This window comes from Leishmania major, chromosome 31 (genome assembly GCF_000002725.2).
Source record: "Leishmania major strain Friedlin complete genome, chromosome 31".
Classification (NCBI taxonomy): domain Eukaryota; phylum Euglenozoa; class Kinetoplastea; order Trypanosomatida; family Trypanosomatidae; genus Leishmania; species Leishmania major.
Genome location: NC_007272.2, coordinates 800 through 16,983, shown reverse-complemented (window position 1 = coordinate 16,983; position 16,184 = coordinate 800). Strand labels below are relative to the sequence as shown.

The 16,184-nt window shown below is 59.5% G+C and overlaps 4 protein-coding genes across 4 annotated transcripts; all 4 read left to right on the top strand.

Annotated features, from left to right (window-relative positions):
* Positions 1-371: 371 nt before the first annotated feature.
* On the top strand, positions 372-2,210 carry LMJF_31_0040 (hypothetical protein; the record flags this gene model as incomplete). The annotated part of the gene is made up of 1 exon (XM_001684936.1): positions 372-2,210. One exon carries the CDS (start codon positions 372-374, stop codon positions 2,208-2,210), a length of 1,839 nt encoding a protein of 612 aa, XP_001684988.1.
* A 1,482-nt stretch (positions 2,211-3,692) lies between these two features.
* On the top strand, positions 3,693-7,442 carry LMJF_31_0030 (conserved hypothetical protein; the record flags this gene model as incomplete). Its single annotated transcript, XM_001684935.1, has 1 exon — positions 3,693-7,442. One exon carries the CDS (start codon positions 3,693-3,695, stop codon positions 7,440-7,442), a length of 3,750 nt encoding a protein of 1,249 aa, XP_001684987.1.
* An 893-nt stretch (positions 7,443-8,335) lies between these two features.
* Positions 8,336-9,280, top strand: AQP1 (aquaglyceroporin; the record flags this gene model as incomplete). The annotated part of the gene is made up of 1 exon (XM_001684934.1): positions 8,336-9,280. The coding sequence occupies one exon, from the start codon at positions 8,336-8,338 to the stop codon at positions 9,278-9,280; it is 945 nt and encodes a 314-aa protein (XP_001684986.1).
* A 2,145-nt stretch (positions 9,281-11,425) lies between these two features.
* On the top strand, positions 11,426-13,738 carry LMJF_31_0010 (5-methyltetrahydropteroyltriglutamate-homocysteine S-methyltransferase; the record flags this gene model as incomplete). The annotated part of the gene is made up of 1 exon (XM_001684933.1): positions 11,426-13,738. One exon carries the CDS (start codon positions 11,426-11,428, stop codon positions 13,736-13,738), a length of 2,313 nt encoding a protein of 770 aa, XP_001684985.1.
* Between the last annotated feature and the right edge of the window lie 2,446 nt (positions 13,739-16,184).

Below are 16,184 nucleotides of genomic sequence, written 5' to 3'. Positions count from 1 at the left end.
GTGGACTGGCTACGCAGAAGAAACGGCAGCCGTGAGCTCTCCCCAGGATCACAGATTTGTCATGTAACGAGGTGTCTGCGTGTGTGTGTGTGTGGGTGTGTGGGTGGGCGGGGGGTGTTTGTGCGCGGCACTCGGAGCACCACTGCGGCGGCGTACAGCCGCACACATGGCAACGCAACTGCCGCTGCCTCTGCTGCTACTGCCTTCGTTTTCTGGAACGCGGGCCAGCTCACGCATTGCGTGCTTGGAAATTACCTCCTTCAAACTGCGCGCGGTTGCTTCTTCTGCGCCGCCACTTCTCGCACCCCCGCACCCCTCCCCATTTTGCGCTTGCCTATTCGCCTGTCCCCTCCCTTCTCTTCTCTCCACACATGGGCTGCTGCTTGCACGCGAATGGACCCGCACAGTTCCCGCATATCCTGCGTGCTACCGCCCTTGCCTTGAACAGCTCTAACACAAACTCACTCCCCCCTCCCTTCCCGCCCACGTCCACCGCCTTTAGTGGCCCGTCCCGATTTTCTCACACACGCACACTCTCTCTCGCCTCACACGGCACCACCACTTTGTCGAACATGTCTCACCGGAAGTCGCAGAGGGAGAATGACGAAAGGCGCCCACGGCCGACGTCGAGCGACAACGGCGCCGCAGCCGAGAAGTCGTGGATGAGCAGCTACTGGGACAATCTGATGAATGAGGAGATGGACGTGAGCCACGTCCCCATCTTCCTTCCGTGGCGTATCGGTCTCTTCCTGCTGACGAGCACCATCACGCAGAACATGAACTACGTACTCGGCTCTTTTGCCACGACGAACTACTTTTCGTGGACGACGGCGCAGCAGAAGCAGTTCTACTCGCTGTGCTACAACATGCTCTACCTGGGCCCGGTGTTTGGTCTGATTGTCGACCTGGTTCGCGTTGGGCGCGAGCGCTTCCGCCCAGTCATCATTATCGCCTGCATCATCAACGCCATTGTCTGCTTCGTCTGCTTTGCAACCAAGAACATCGAGAACCAGTACAGCAGCATGCTCGTGCTCGCTTGGATCATGCAGGTGGCAACCATGTTCATCTACATGCCCATGAACGCCGTCGTAATCAACTACGGCAACCGCCTTGTTGAGTCGTCACATGAAACGTCGGCTCGCATCGGCGGGCTGATGTCACAGGCGATGGTGTGGCGCACGGCGGGCTCTCTGCTTCAGACCATCTTCTACCAGTGCGCTTACGGCGACGCCATGAAGCCGCACGTCAACTACCGCTGGATGTGTCTTATCGCCGGCATCTGCTGCTGCGTGCTCATTCCGCAGGTTCTCTTCCTCACGAAGCGCTACTACTACACGGACTACCGCAGGGCCGCTCTCCGCACCTCCGAACCCGTCGTCTTCTACCGCAACACGCTTAACATGGGCAAGCAGGCCATCTCCACTCGCAAGGAAGCCTTTGGCGGGCGGTTCATGTTCATTCTGTGCTTCACGTTCATCTACTTCATGCTGCCGGACGCGCTGTACAATACCAAGTTCTCCTTTGAATACCAGTACACCGAAGCCTTCTCGCTGGGTCTTCGCCAGGCCAATTCCATTCTGGGTTCACTCGGCGCCCTGCTCGGTGCGCTGGCGTACGCGCTGTGGATGTACTTTGCGCAGCACACCGAGGCCTCGCACGGTCGCATGTTCCGCGCCAACCCCTTCATCATCTGCCTTGCCGGCTGCAGCGCTTGGGCTTTCGGCACCTTCTTCCACTTCTGGGGCGTGATGGGCAGCACCAACGGCAAGTTTAACTACAAGGTCTTCATCCCCATTGAGTCGGTCGTTGTGAGTGCCTGCCTGCGCTTCGCCTTCATGCCGACACTCTCGCTGGCGGCTATGCAGGCGCCGCGCTTCTACGAAACGGCGGCGTTCCAGCTCTACAGCGTCAGCGTCTCCGGCGCCGGCGTGGTGAGCAGTGCCGTCACGGCGGCCTTCATGTCGAGCTTGGGTGTTACCGAGGTGACTGGCTATTGGAAGGCGCTTCCCCTCTTCATGCTCTTCCAGTTTGTCCCGATGGTCATTGCGCCGACGCTGCCCAAATTCCGCGAGGACGAGACGCTGCCAGCGGCAGGGGAGAAGGACGAGTCCCTGGATGCGGACCAGGCGCAGGGGCGCGAGCCGAGCACCTACAGTATCGAGCTAGCTGACGTTCGCGTGGCATGTGGCCCCGAAACAGAGACTAAATAGTACGCGAACCTGCAACTCTCTTTCTCTCGACTGCTCACTATCGTTTCTCCTCCTCAGCTGTGTGCGGTTGCCACACTGCTTCCTCGTGTCCCTGCAGGCACCAGGACAGGCAAGTAGCGTGACCGCTGCCTGCGTTTTCTTCTTCCTGGATTTCGCTTCAGTCTTCTTTTATTGTTCGTTGTCTTTCCGTCGTTTCGTTGTTACCTTCTCGTCTCACGCCTCGATTCGGATCCTCGATGGTCGGTTCCTGCTTCTCTGCATCACTTTCTCTCTCTCTCTATCTCTCTCTCGCACAACGCGAGTAACCGGCATGCGACGCGGGGCAAACAGAGAGAAGGAAGGGACACGAGGCCAGCTTTGGAGCCGCGCGCCTTCGCGTTAGGGAAACTTGAAGAAAAAAAGCAGTTCTACTAAACGTGGTGGCGATTGCATGACGTGCGACAGTCGATGTGGATGTGCGTGTGTGTGTGCCGAAACTGAACGACTCCTCGTTGGCTGACTAAGCGGCGTTGTTTTTGCTCATTTCTTTCCGCCGGCGCTTACACTCTATCCTCTCTGCTCTCACTCCGCTCCCCTCGTGGCGGCGGACCCGTCAGCGCGTGGAATCGAGGAGTCCCATACTCCCACTGTGTCTAGGGTAGAAGCCAAGCAACCCCTCCCCCTCCTTCTATCCCCTGCCACTGCACAACCGCTTCCGCTGGTGACAGGGTCAGGTACCCACAATGGATGAGAGTCAGAGCTATCGGCCGCAGTTGATGTCCGCAGTCAGGGCCTCGATATGGGGCTGCATCGGAGCCACCCGCGGCAGCGAACACGCTTGCGCCATCCATAGGATTCGGCAGCGTGTCCGCGCGACCCGAACGTACATGCTACCCCCGGCGCTCACACCGCCAACTGGTGTGGGAAGCCTCAGCCGCCCCAGAGAGAGAGATGCACCATCGGTATCGGCCAGGATGCTGGGAGGAGCGGCTCTGGGGCAACGTGCGCGGCGGCCGCGGTGGGTAGAGTTCGAGGCCGAGGCAGCGCTCAGATGGCCGAGTCGGTGCATTGCTGTCGCCCGCGCCTACCGCTGCTCCGCTGCCACGAGATGGGCCGGGGGTAGGGTAGGCTTTCATTCAGGTTGGGTGGCAGAGAGTGGGCGAGTTGAAGCGAACAACCTATCGCTTCTCCCTTTCGCAGTCTTCTCGGTGATGGTGTGTTTCGTAAGTTTCCTGCACCTCCTTTGAGTCTAGCACGGTGCAGCGAGTTCCATATCTGTGCCTCCCTGTGCGCGTGTTCCACGAAGGAGCCATGAAGAGCAACTCCTCCAGTGTCGCCGGAGCCGCGCAGCGTGTGAGGAGCTGCCTCTGTCGCACTGCTTCTTCCCTGTGCAACTGTGCCGGTGCCCTGAGACGGAAAGCATATGTGAGCCAGAGGAACGTTGGTGGAATAGGGTGTCTCGCTCGTTTTGTGTCACGTCTCCGCGTTGGCGGCGGATGAGCAATGTCGTTCACAGAACTGTTTCCGTGTGCATATGGAAGGTTATCGCCGCTGCCTGGTCTCATAACCTCCCTCTCGCGCGCCCCCAGCGCGGCAGCCGCACGCCTCTTTGGAACCTCCTACCCCTTATTTCTTTTCGCCCTGCTCCTCCGCCCTCGACGGGGTATTCGGTGTGTCTCGCCAGCGTGTGACGGTACGTGGAAAAACTCACAAGAAACGCCCAAGCGAGCAAGCAGCCTCGACGGCTCCATCGAAGAACGCGCGGGGGGCAGGCCGTTGCCACTCTACCCGTGTGCCTCTCGCTGCTCCGCGACAGTGCCAGAAACGCGTGCACTCGTCTGTGGCATGCTGCGCGGGCCTAAGGTCCGGCGTCGTATTTGTGGCCCTGGTTGGGGGCAGGCTCCCCTCACCTCCAACGCCAGTGCCTTCTCCCCCAAACGCAACACGTATACATCTTTTTCTCTCTGCCCTCCGCTCCTTTTCCTGCACCCGGCGCAGCCGCATGGTGTTGGCTTTCTTGACCGAAAACGAGAAGCACAGACACGCAACCAGAGATCGACTTTCGAGCTCACAAGCTCAGTTGGCGGTCCGGCGATGGAGCACGACCCTACCTCTGTGTGTCGCATATGCCAGGCAGACGATGCGCCGATCATTCGTCCGTGCCAGTGCGAGGGCACCATGGCGTATGCGCACCCATACTGCCTCGCAGAATGGATCGCGTCGCGTGGGGAGCTGTCGTGTGAGGTGTGTGGCACAGCCTACACACTTCACGTGGCTATAGAGGACGTGCCGCCCCTCACATCTCTGAGAGGCTTGCAGCTGGCCGCAAATCTCCTTGTGACGCGGCCGTTGCGTCGTCTGTGCGGCTCGCTGTGCGCACCGCTCCAGGTGCTTGTGTGCTGTCTTGTTGTGCTGGTTGCCAGCACGATGATGTGGCACAGTTGCTTGACTCACGTGATACTCCGCCACAGGGCCCCCGCGGAGTTTCCCATACTTGGCGGGCTCTTCTACGTGCTTGGTGCCTTAATCACCGCGGTCCCCGTCGCGCTGCTCTGGGCCTTTGAGCATTTTCGAGTGTGGGTGTTTCTGCACGAGGACTACGTCGTCGGCCTCCCACCGGAGACACCGATGCAGCCACCGGCGAACGCCGCCCAAGACGACGCGGCCACATGCGCCCTGAACGAGGCATTCACGCGGTGCAATGCAGGGTCGCAGAGCGCAATGCGCAGCCGCTACCTCGCCGCAACGGAGGCGCAGATCAGCAAAGACGCCACGCTGCAGCTTCTGAAAGCAAAAGTGCGCGCCAGCCGAGGTCCCGCTCAGCGGCTGCGCTTGTGGAGCTTCGGCCCTGCTCGGTATGCTGCGAAGGTGCTGTTCGTGCACATGATGGGCGTCACTGCCGTTGTTCTTGGGCACGTCACCCTGCGCACCCTCCTGTCGCTTTGCCACGGCGCCGCCGTATTGTGTCGCCGCCTGCTTCCGCCCGCGTACCCCTCGCTGCACCTTCACGCGGCCACAGCCGTAACGTCCGCCGTAGTGCCGCCGTACGTGTACTGGGTCGCCGCCTCCGTGGTGGGGCTGATGGAGTGGCCGCTGATCCTGCGCGCTGCGGCGCGCTGCCGAAGGGTCGCCGATGGACGGCTGTCCCGCTCCCTCTTCCTGTGCAGCCTCTTCACCCGCAGCGCCGCCTCGCTTCTTGTGCTTTTCCTGACGTGGGCCGTCGTGATGCCTGTCATCGTGTACGTGTGTCTTTTCCCTTTCTTTGTGGAGGGTGACCTCGCCGTGCTGATGGAGCGCCGCGATGCGTGGCAGGTCCTTCGCACCGAGCACCTCCTTCCGCTCCGCTGCGATGACGCGACACGCGCCTCCGCATCGGCCGTGAAGCCGCTCGTGCAGCCGATCAATGTGGCACGAGCACTTTTCACTGTCCTTCCTGATGTTTGGCGGGGGCTGTCTCCGCCGTTGTTCGATACCGCGACGTGTGGGGCGGCGGTGTCTCGCCCATTCGCCCATCCCTCGCCGGCGTCTCTGGCTGAGTTCATGTGGTACAGCGCTGGGGTGCTTATACGAATCTCAACCTTCTCCACGTGGCTGACGCTCATTGGGTCGATGCAAACCACTCTGCTGTGGCTGCTGACGGGCACCTTTGCGGTGCTTTCGCCGTACACGCTGGTGGCGCAGGAACTTGCAGAGAATGAGTTCTTCTTTGCCTTTCTCCGCTTGCACGGGGGCGGCTTCTGGCGGACGCTTCTTGAAGCGCCTCTGCTTGTCGCATTGTACACGGTAACCGTTGGCTTTGGCGCGTTTGCCAGTCTCCATCACCTATTCCCAGAGACGCTTCCCAAGTCCCTGACGTACCTGCCCCTCTACTCTCCCGAGAAGCAGGACATGCACTTCCACTTCCTGTACTGCTGGTTAAGCATTCTGAAGCGGCTGCACACGTTCGTGCAGCGGTGGCTGTCGAACTGTTTCCTCTACTCCAACGACACCACTACCGAGATGCAGGGGCGAGGTAGTCAGGTGGTGGAGCACGCCGCTTACGCCGTCTGTTTGGTGGGCGCCAACGTGGTCGTAGGGGCAGCGGTGGAGTGGGCCTCGTGGAGTGCGTGGTTTCCTTTTTTCGGGTTCGCCTTCAGCATCGTGCGTGTCGTTCAACATGGCGGAAACTTAAACGCCGCGTTTCCGCAGCTGCGTCGCGGCGCGCAGAACTTGAAGATGAAGGCGGTCGTGCTGTGTTTCTACGGGGTCTCAGTGGACTTCGCCAGAGCCGATACCTGCATGTGCCGGCGGCTCGTGCGCGTCAAATCGAGTCGAATGCTGCACGAGCTGCGGCAGAGAGCTGGCGAGAAGAACGACACGGCGCTGTCGCTGCTTTTGTCGTCGCTCGCCGATTTCCCCGGCGACGGTGTGGTCGTGTGCTCGCGCGACACGCTGCAACGCCTTACCACGGAAACAGCGCAGTGCCTGGCCACACTCCCCCGCTTGAGTGTTGCCGCCATCCTTGCAGTGGCTGCACCGCTGGTGGTGTGCTCGCAGTGGCACCTGAACTACGTGGATCGTGTTGCTGCAGACTACGTTGCTTTCCCGTTCTGGTTCTGCTTGCTGCTTCGCTGGGCAACGGGTGTGCTCGCCGTAGCGGCGTGGGTGCTTGCTGAGGGCGCACTCCTGCGCACCCCCCTCTTTCATCGCTGCCTCGAGTACGCGCCGCAGCTGATTCAGGGGCCCCCGTCGCTGGGAGCGGTCCACGCGGTTTTGTTGCCTTCTGTCATTCACGGCGGACTCGTGCGATTTGTTATCGGGGCTCTCACCTGTCTCTCCGAAGGGCGTCTGCTTCCCACGTTCGGGCAGATGTCGGTTCTCGCAGCGCTACTGCTTCTCGGAATCTCACACCGCGCGATGCAGCTGAGCAACGCCGACTGGGGCAGGCTTGCTCGCTTTCAGATACACCACATTATCATTCCGCTGCTGCCAGGGCACGTGGCCCCGCCTGCGCCTCCAGAACCTACAGACACCGCTGCCCAGCTCGTCGCTCGCGATGACGACGATGGCGTAGCACGGCCGCCGCAGGAGCCACAGGTGCAACAAGCGTCGCAGCCACCGCCGGCGCACGAGGTCGCCGCAGCGAAGCCGCCGCGGACTGCTCGCCTGCGCGCGCGCTTTGCTCGCTGGGTGGCGTCGCAGACTGCCAGTGATGTCGTACTTGTTGCCTACCCGCGGTCGCCAGCACCGCACAGCGCGCGTACCGGATCGTGATGCGAATTCTCACGCCTCACGTGTGTCGAAGGTGGTTCCAAAAGAGCTTGTCCTACACGATCCCTCGGTGCAGTGATTTCGTCTGTTTTTTTTCCCCTCGCACGCTGCGTGCGCGCATTGGCATGCTCGCTGTGCCACTTCGCCGTGATGCTGACATCCAACAGAACCGGAGTAGACCCACCACTGGCATTACCGCGTCAGAGAACCATGTCCCTCACTCTGTCCGCCTTTCAACGCACGAAACGTGCGCCGGCTGCGTGCGCAGCAACCGCCGCCCACCTTTCACCCCACCGCGACCCCAAACGATCATGCACGCGCCTCCCCCCTCCCCTGCGGCCAGGGGACACGCGTCCGCCCTCTTGGGGCCCCCTTTCCCCGCGGGGTCCGGGGGTGGGGCTTGGGCTTCCGCTGCGTGGTGCCAGCGGCTTCGCCAAGGGACGGCGCGCCGCACCCAAGTCCGACACCCCCACGAGCGAAGAGAACAATCTGCACGCGCACCAGCCCCAAGGAACGCCTCTCGCCACCGCGGTCGTGCACCGCGCCCGCAACAAACGCCAGCGTCGACAAAACATGTGCAGCGCTTCCCTGCCCACCATTTGTCCGACGTCATTGGAGAATTCACTTCTCAATCCAGCGGGCCGAGGGCAGAAAACGCTCTCTGCCCTTCTCACTTCATCTTCTCGATATTCTTCACCACGGCGGCAACCTCCTGCCGCTCGCTTGTGCCCACAAATGTCTCTCCCTGACCGAAACTCTTCTCATCGTTATTCTTTCTCTTTCTTGCTCCGAAACAGGCCTCTTCCAATTCTTCTTCGCCGACTTCGTCAACAGCACGCGTAGTTCCCCACTTAACATTCAAGTCGCGAAGTACACCCCTTTTTGAGTACAGTACGATGAACTCTCCTACAACCATGCCTCTCCAGTGCCACGATGCCGAGACTCAGCTGTACGTGGACAAGGAGAGCCCGGAAGGGCTCCCCATTGGAAACCAAATGCATGAGGAAGAGGAGGACCAACACGAGAGTAAGCGAAACTTCATGTCGCAGAACAGATGGCCCCTCTACAGATACCGATGGCGGCTACGCGAGTATGTTGCCGAGTTCTTCGGAACGTTTTTCCTCGTCACCTTTGGAACCGGCGTCGTTGCGACCACTGTGTTTCATGGCGGTACCACTGCCATGTACCAGTCCAACTCAAGCTACCTGGCCATCACCTTTGGCTGGGCATTTGGGCTCGCCATCAGCCTTTTCCTGAGCATGGCTGTGTCTGGTGGTCACTTGAACCCGGCCGTAACGCTGGCGAACTGTGTCTTTGGTACCTTTCCCTGGGTTAAGCTACCAGGCTATTTTCTAGCCCAGTTTCTCGGAGGTTTTGTTGGTGCCGCCAACACCTACGTGCTCTTCAAATCGCACTTTGATGAAGCCGAAAAGAGGTTGCTTCTGAATGAAACGATGGCGTCCAAGTACGGCGGAATCTTCGCCACATACCCTAATGTTGCAAACACCTACGCAGTGTGGAGCGAGGTGTTCAACACCATGGCGCTCATGATGGGCATTCTCGCCATCACGGACGCTCGCATGACTCCCGCCGTCGACTACAAGCCGGTGGCTATTGGACTACTGTTGTTTGTGATTGGCATCGCGTCAGGCATCAACTCTTCCTATGGCCTCAACCCCGCACGCGATTTGTCACCTCGCATACTCTCGGCCATGCTCTGGGGCTCGGAGCCTTTCACGTTGCACAGCTACTACTTTTGGATACCTCTAGTCGTGCCGTTTGTTGGCGCCCTTTTCGGCATGTTCTTGTATGTCTTTTTTATCATTCCGCCCAGCTGTTAGGCGTGCTTCGCTACCCCTGCCCTCTCTTTCCTGGGCGTACAAACACCACAGCTCGTGCTTGCTAACCATTTAATATTCTAAATTCATTATTGTTCTTATTTTACTGCTTTTCCCTTAAGCCTTGGTGACGCAAGCCACCTCACCGTTCTATCAGGGTCCAATGGCCACTCTGCGGGAACGTCAAAAGCCTGCAGCCTGCCCTCGTGTCGGCGGAGAGGCTGGAGCTGGCACTGTGCCGGAGAGACTCTCGGCTACGATGCTGGTTCTATCATCTCACTGCCAGTCGTTTCAGCGACTCAGCAAGCATGCGCTTCCACTCACTGTCTGCTTTTGCAGCGCTTCGGTGATACCGAGCGTGATCCCGCGCCTAGCCTGCGCTGTATGCAGCTCAATCACCGATCGCCGCACCACACGAAACGGTGCTGGCCAGCCCGGCTCAATGCAGCAACGGTAGGTGAAGTGCTATTTTAAGGGTGAGCCTGTCGACTTTTTTGCGATAGACGGACGCGCATTCCCCCCCCCCCAACCCAAACAAAAAAACGCTCTCTCTCTCTCTGTTTTGCTTTCTTTGCGCTTTGTGTTGCGCTCTTTATCATCTGCTTTTTAGTCCAATGGTGCTCTATTTTTGTGCAGAAGGGTAAACTTGTCGCCGGTAAGGGAGCAACATGGTGGCCAACGATGACGTTCTCAAACCTGTGTGATGTTTGCTTCGCTTCGTACTGCTGCACTATCAAGGATACGAAGGCGAATGGGTCTATCTACACATTTGCGTCGGCGTCGTGTGCACAGTGAAGTGAGTGTGTGTGTGTGTGTGTGTGTGCTGCGAACGATCGATGCGCATGACTTTCAAAAGGTGTGCAGGTCTCATCCACAGCATCGTTTTCGTCCTAGGTGGCGTCTTCTTCGACAATTCGATGCGTTGGCTATTGCCTGTTGCCGTGAAAGTATATAGTAGCTGTACCGCATGTCTTTGGTTCGGCTACCACCGTATACTGCTATGTTTTGACATTTTGAGGAGTTCTCTCTCGCGAAAACAAAGCGAAAAAGTGCCCTTAAGAACTCTCATGTCCCTTTGAGAAGATTGATCAGTGACAACGACGAGTCTAGCAAATGGACTTTCCTTTTTGTTTCAGCCTTGCTCATATGTGTGATGTTCCTACGCGCTTATCTTTTGAAGTTTCTTTTCTCAGCGCTCCTTTCGCTCTTGCGGCTGATAGCACTGAACAAAACGTTATTGCCGGGAAACCTTTCCTTTCTGCGTTGTTTTAATATATATATATATATATGTCTGTATCTTTTTTGTGTCTCACCCCTCTTCTTTCCACTCTTTCTCCTTGTTCCCCCTTTTTTTCGTTACGGAAAGTGAACTTTCTAACGCTTTGCATTTCTTTGGTTGAATGCCAGATTTCACGAGAAGCTGAGAAGGTGAACCTAGTTATCAGCAGCGTACTCTTCCTACTACCTCTATCGCTTTCTTCTAACACTTCCACACAAACACATACACACACACACCATGTTGCTGTGCGAATGCGAACCTGAGTGGGTGCAAAGTGTGATTCCCATAACGATGAGCGTCACTTCACACTTACATTTTCTTGTTTTCTTTTCCTTTTGTTTTGTCACTCTCCGGCATACCATGGGAAAAGGGTGAGTGCACACGGGGCGCTTCTTGCGTGAGGCTTGGCTTGCCTTGCACGCACTAGGTGACCCAGCGTGACGGCAGGCAATGGATGCTGATGCTGTTTGAAAAAGAGGCAGGTGAAGTGCTATAAGTTTTCGTCGCAAGGAACTTTCTCGTGGCAAACGAACGGCAGCAAAAAAGGGAGAATGCGGTCTACGTAGGGACAGCAACGCTTTCGGCTCGTTTTCAGGGCCAGAGGGTCAACTTTGCGCCCCTAGAAGCTTTGCTGACAGTCGCTTGTGCTGCTGGGGAGAGGACCCCCAAACGTGACGCAACCCTTACCAGAGATCCACCGGGTTCATCGGGTCCACGGTATGAAAAACGGCCGCTCTGAGTGAGGTGCCCTAGACAGCACTTTTTCCTCGCTTCTACTCCACGTTCTCCTCTCTCCCTTCCCTCTGGCACTACCCACAGACTGCCATCACCATCTCCTCCGTCCACACTCTTTTCCATCGCTTAGCGAAATGCCTTCTCTCGTAACGACGCATACGCTCGGATTTCCGCGCGTGGGAATGCAGCGGGAGCTCAAGAAGGCGCTCGAGTCCTACTGGCGCGGCGACTTGACGGAGGCTGCGCTGCGGCAGGTCGGCAGCGATCTGCGCAAGCGGCACCTGCAGGAGCAGAACCACCGGGGCGTGGCCCTTCTCCCCGTCGGTGACTTTGCGTGGTACGACCATGTGCTGACAACCAGCCTGATGCTCGGCAACGTGCCTCCGCGTCACCGCGCTGCTTCAGACGCCGCTGTCGACCTTGACACGCTCTTCCGCGTCGCGCGGGGCCGCGCGCCGACCGGTGCGCCCGCGGCGGCGGCTGAGATGACGAAGTGGTTCAACACCAACTACCACTACATTGTGCCAGAGTTCACGAGCGCGTCGGCGACGTTCAGCGTCGCTTGGCCGCAGCTCTTCGAGGAGTTAGAAGAGGCGAAGGAGCTCTTCGACGCTGAGCGGCTGAAGGCGGTGCTGCTGGGCCCCGTGACGTACGTGTACCTGGGCAAGGTGAAGGGCGATGAGCCCTTCGATCGCGCATCCCTACTTCCGAGGCTCGTGCCGGTGTACGCGGAGATTCTCAAGCGTGTGGCGGCCTTGGGCGTGACGTGGGTGCAGATCGACGAGCCGGCGCTTGTGCTTGAGCTCGACTCCAGGTGGAGGAGTGCCTACCAGGAGACGTATCGCGGCCTGCGCGCGGCGATCGGCGCTGATGTAAAGCTGCTGCTGACGACCTACTTCGAGAGCGTGTCGCACCATCTCCCGCTCATCGCTTCCCTGCCAGTGAATGGGCTCCACATTGACCTCAGCTCGCAGACGCAGTCGGCCGTCGACGTGGAGCGCGCGCTGCCGGGGGACTGGGTCCTCTCTGCCGGCGTGGTGAACGGGCGAAATGTGTGGCGCTCGGACCTGCTGGACGCCTACCACCTCCTTGCGTCTCTGCGGAGGCGGTCCCCGGGGCGTGCCTTGTGGATCGGCACGTCATGCTCGCTCCTGCACTCCCCCATCAACCTGGAATGCGAGACGGAACTCGAACCGGAGGTGAAGGAGTGGCTTGCGTTTGCGGTGCAGAAGTGCGGTGAGCTGAGGCTGCTGGCGGACGCCGTCGTCACCGAGAGTGAGGCTGTCGTCGCCGCGTACACCGCACCTCTCCGGGCTCGTCAGCAAACGGAGCGCGTGGTGCGCAAGGAGGTGCGTGACCGCGTGGCGGGCCTGACCGCCGCCGACGCCTGTCGCCTCGACCCCTTCCCGCAGCGCTGGGTCGTACAGCAGGAGACGCTGAAGCTGCCCCTGTGGCCGACCACAACGATCGGCTCCTTCCCGCAGACCAGCGAGGTGCGCGCGCAGCGCCTGGCGTACAAGAAGGGGCGCGTCGACAAGGAAACGTACGAGTCCCAGCTGAAGGAGCACATCGCGTACGCCGTCCAGCAGCAGGAGGACATCGGCCTCGACGTCCTCGTCCATGGCGAGGCGGAGCGCAACGACATGGTGGAGTACTTTGGCGAACAGCTCGAGGGATTCGCCTTCACGCAGAATGGCTGGGTGCAAAGCTACGGCTCGCGCTGCGTGAAGCCGCCGATCATCGTCGGCGATATCTCGCGCCCACATCCGATGACGGTCTCGTGGGCTGCCTACGCGCAATCCCTGACGCAGCGGCCCGTGAAGGGTATGCTCACTGGCCCGGTCACGATTCTCTGCTGGTCCTTCGTCCGCGAAGACTTGCCGCGACAGAGCGTGACGGAGCAGCTGGCGCTCGCCATCCGCGACGAGGTGTGCGACCTCGAGCGCGCCGGCATCAAGGTGATCCAGGTGGACGAGCCGGGGCTGCGCGAGGGGCTGCCGCTGCAGCGGAGCAAGTGGGAGGCGTACCTGGACTGGGCGTCGCGCTCCTTCCGCGTGAGCACGTCGGGTGTCGCGCCGCAAACACAGATCCACACGCACATGTGCTATGCGGAGGTGAACGACGTCATCAAGACCATCGCGTCCATGGATGCCGACGTGATCTCGATTGAGGCGTCTCGCTCGGACATGGAGCCGCTAACGTCGTTTGCGGACTTCACCTACCCCAACGCCGTCGGCCCGGGTGTGTACGACATCCACAGCCCCAACATCCCCACCACCCAGTCCATTGTCGACTTGCTGCTCAAGGCAACGCAGCACCTCCCTGTCCGACAGCTGTGGGTGAACCCCGATTGCGGCCTCAAGACGCGGACCTGGGACGAGTGTCGCGCGGCGCTGCAGAACATGGTCGCCGCCGCAACAGAGTTACGGCGCATAAAGCCGCAGTGATGACGAAGCCGTGTGTGTCTGTGTGTGCGCCGGGAACGAGTGCTGGCCGCGTCGAGGTAATCTCGTGCGAGCCGCTCTCTCGTGATATGCTCCGCGTTGCGTCACTGCGAGTCGATGCTGTGGATACAGCTGCTGCCCGTGCTGTTTTTGTGTTTTCGTTGTTGCATCTTTGGTAGTCGATGACGAGAATGGCAAGGTGTGCGGGTAGAGCGACCATTGTCCTTTCCTTTTCCAGTTGGAGCAGCTTTCTGAGTAGCGCGGAAAGGCGCCTCCACATCGAGTCGATCTCGTGCGCCTGCGTGGGGCCGTGTTCCTGTCTTTTCACCTCTCCCTCCCCGCTCACCTGCCAACCGGACTACTCTGCCTTGCCTTCCCTCTCATCCCTCCCATTTTTTTTTCCACCTCTTCAATAATCGGTCTTGCGGCATCGGCGTGATGGACCGCACAGCCAAATACCATAGCGACTCCTTGTTCTCGGAGTATATGTACTCTGAACATATGAGCACTTTTTTTTCTGTTTGTTTGACAGCGGCGTTGCGATGGCGCCCGGTGCACCGGCCACTTTGCAGCGCTCCTCTTCCTACCACCGCCGGGCGTGCCAGACTCGCGTCGAGGCCTTGGTGCGAGCGGAGGCGATGCACGGTTATCGGCTTGTGTTGCACAGACAAGTAACCGTCTACACCAACACACTTTCGTCGTCAGTCGTATGTCTCTTCCCAGTCGTTTTTTTCTTTTTCTCGACCACCCCCACTCCATTCAAACGCGATATATTTGCGTGTTTCTTTTGCTCAACTCGCCCACTCTCTGCCACCCAACCTGAATGAAAGCCTACCCTACCCCCGGCCCATCTCGTGGCAGCGGAGCAGCGGTAGGCGCGGGCGACAGCAATGCACCGACTCGGCCATCTGAGCGCTGCCTCGGCCTCGAACTCTACCCACCGCGGCCGCCGCGCACGTTGCCCCAGAGCCGCTCCTCCCAGCATCCTGGCCGATACCGATGGTGCATCTCTCTCTCTGGGGCGGCTGAGGCTTCCCACACCAGTTGGCGGTGTGAGCGCCGGGGGTAGCACATACGTTCGGGTCGCGCGGACACGCTGCCGAATCCTATGGATGGCGCAAGCGTTTTCGCTGCCGCGGGTGGCTCCGATGCAGCCCCATATCGAGGCCCTGACTGCGGACATCAACTGCGGCCGATAGCTCTGACTCCTCCCTACATTTTGGGGATCGAGGCCCTGCGATTTCACACGCGCTGAGGTGTCTGCTGCCACCAGCGGAGCGGCGTGCGTGTTGAAATCCTCACAAGGAAAGCTTGCCCGCACCGCAGACTCTCTCCTACGCGTGGCAGGGCCACGGCCCCACTCTCTTTGTCCAACTCGACACGCCTTCAACCGTTCCTGGGCGCCCAGCTGTCTGCGAGCAGGCAGCAGCCTGCCTTGTGCTGCGTGTGTTACTCTTCTCACCGTTTCTGACTTCCTCCTTTATATATTTTGATGTTCGCACTTCCATACGTGGCGTCCTTCACCGCTTCTGTGCTGCCCTGTGCATCCACCCAATACGCCTTTCGTTCAGAGCAGCTCTCGCTCTCTCTCTTTCTCTGCTTCTCGGGACGGGCGACGATGCAAGAGGCGGCAAACGTACCGCGAGTTTAGCGTCCGCGTTAGTGCGTGCATGAGGGATGCCTTCCCGGACAACGTGGTGAGGAGTCTAGAGCCTCATCCCCCTCGAGGTGCCGGCGCCGCCGCATGATCGACTGCCCTCGCTATTAGCGCGAGCAAGGGGCGAGGCTCTTGCTGAGCTGTCTGACACTTGCATAAAAGAGCGGTCGTGCTTTCCGTCTGGGGCTCCGTATCCTCTCCCTACCTCGGTTGTGGGCGCGGCTGCCTGGCTAATGGCTGTGGCACACCCGCAGGGCGACTCCACGGTAATAGAGCACAGGGTGTTGGATTGCTGTGTCTGGGTACCCGCGGGAGCACCGGGAGCAGCCTCGTCGTGTAAGTTTTGATTTTGGTTCCTCGTAGCACGACTCGCTAGTCCTTTTGTCGCGCCCCCATGGTTGCGGAAGGAGGGGCTCATCCCCGGTCCCTCGTGCGGCGATTCTCTGAGCGGATAGCCTGCTCACAGGAGGACTCCTGCTGCCGCGACCCCTCGCCGTGATGGGTATGCATGCTTCCGTACAGTTGACGGCGCTCCTTTCACCTTCCAGTTTTTTTTTCTGAGTGATGGGCAGCCGTAATGTGTACGAGGCGTAACTGTTGGTGGCGCAGTGACGCTGCTTTTCCTGCTGCCACAGCGCCCTTCCTACCGATATTCCATCTGGAGCTGTCTCATCGCCTTGAGCTTCTGTTTGCACTGTCCCAACAAGGTGACTGCTGCAGCCAGCAACGCACGTTTGCTTCTCGTTGTCTGTGCTTTTAGTGGGTGCTGTATCTGTGCCTGCGAGGCCAGGG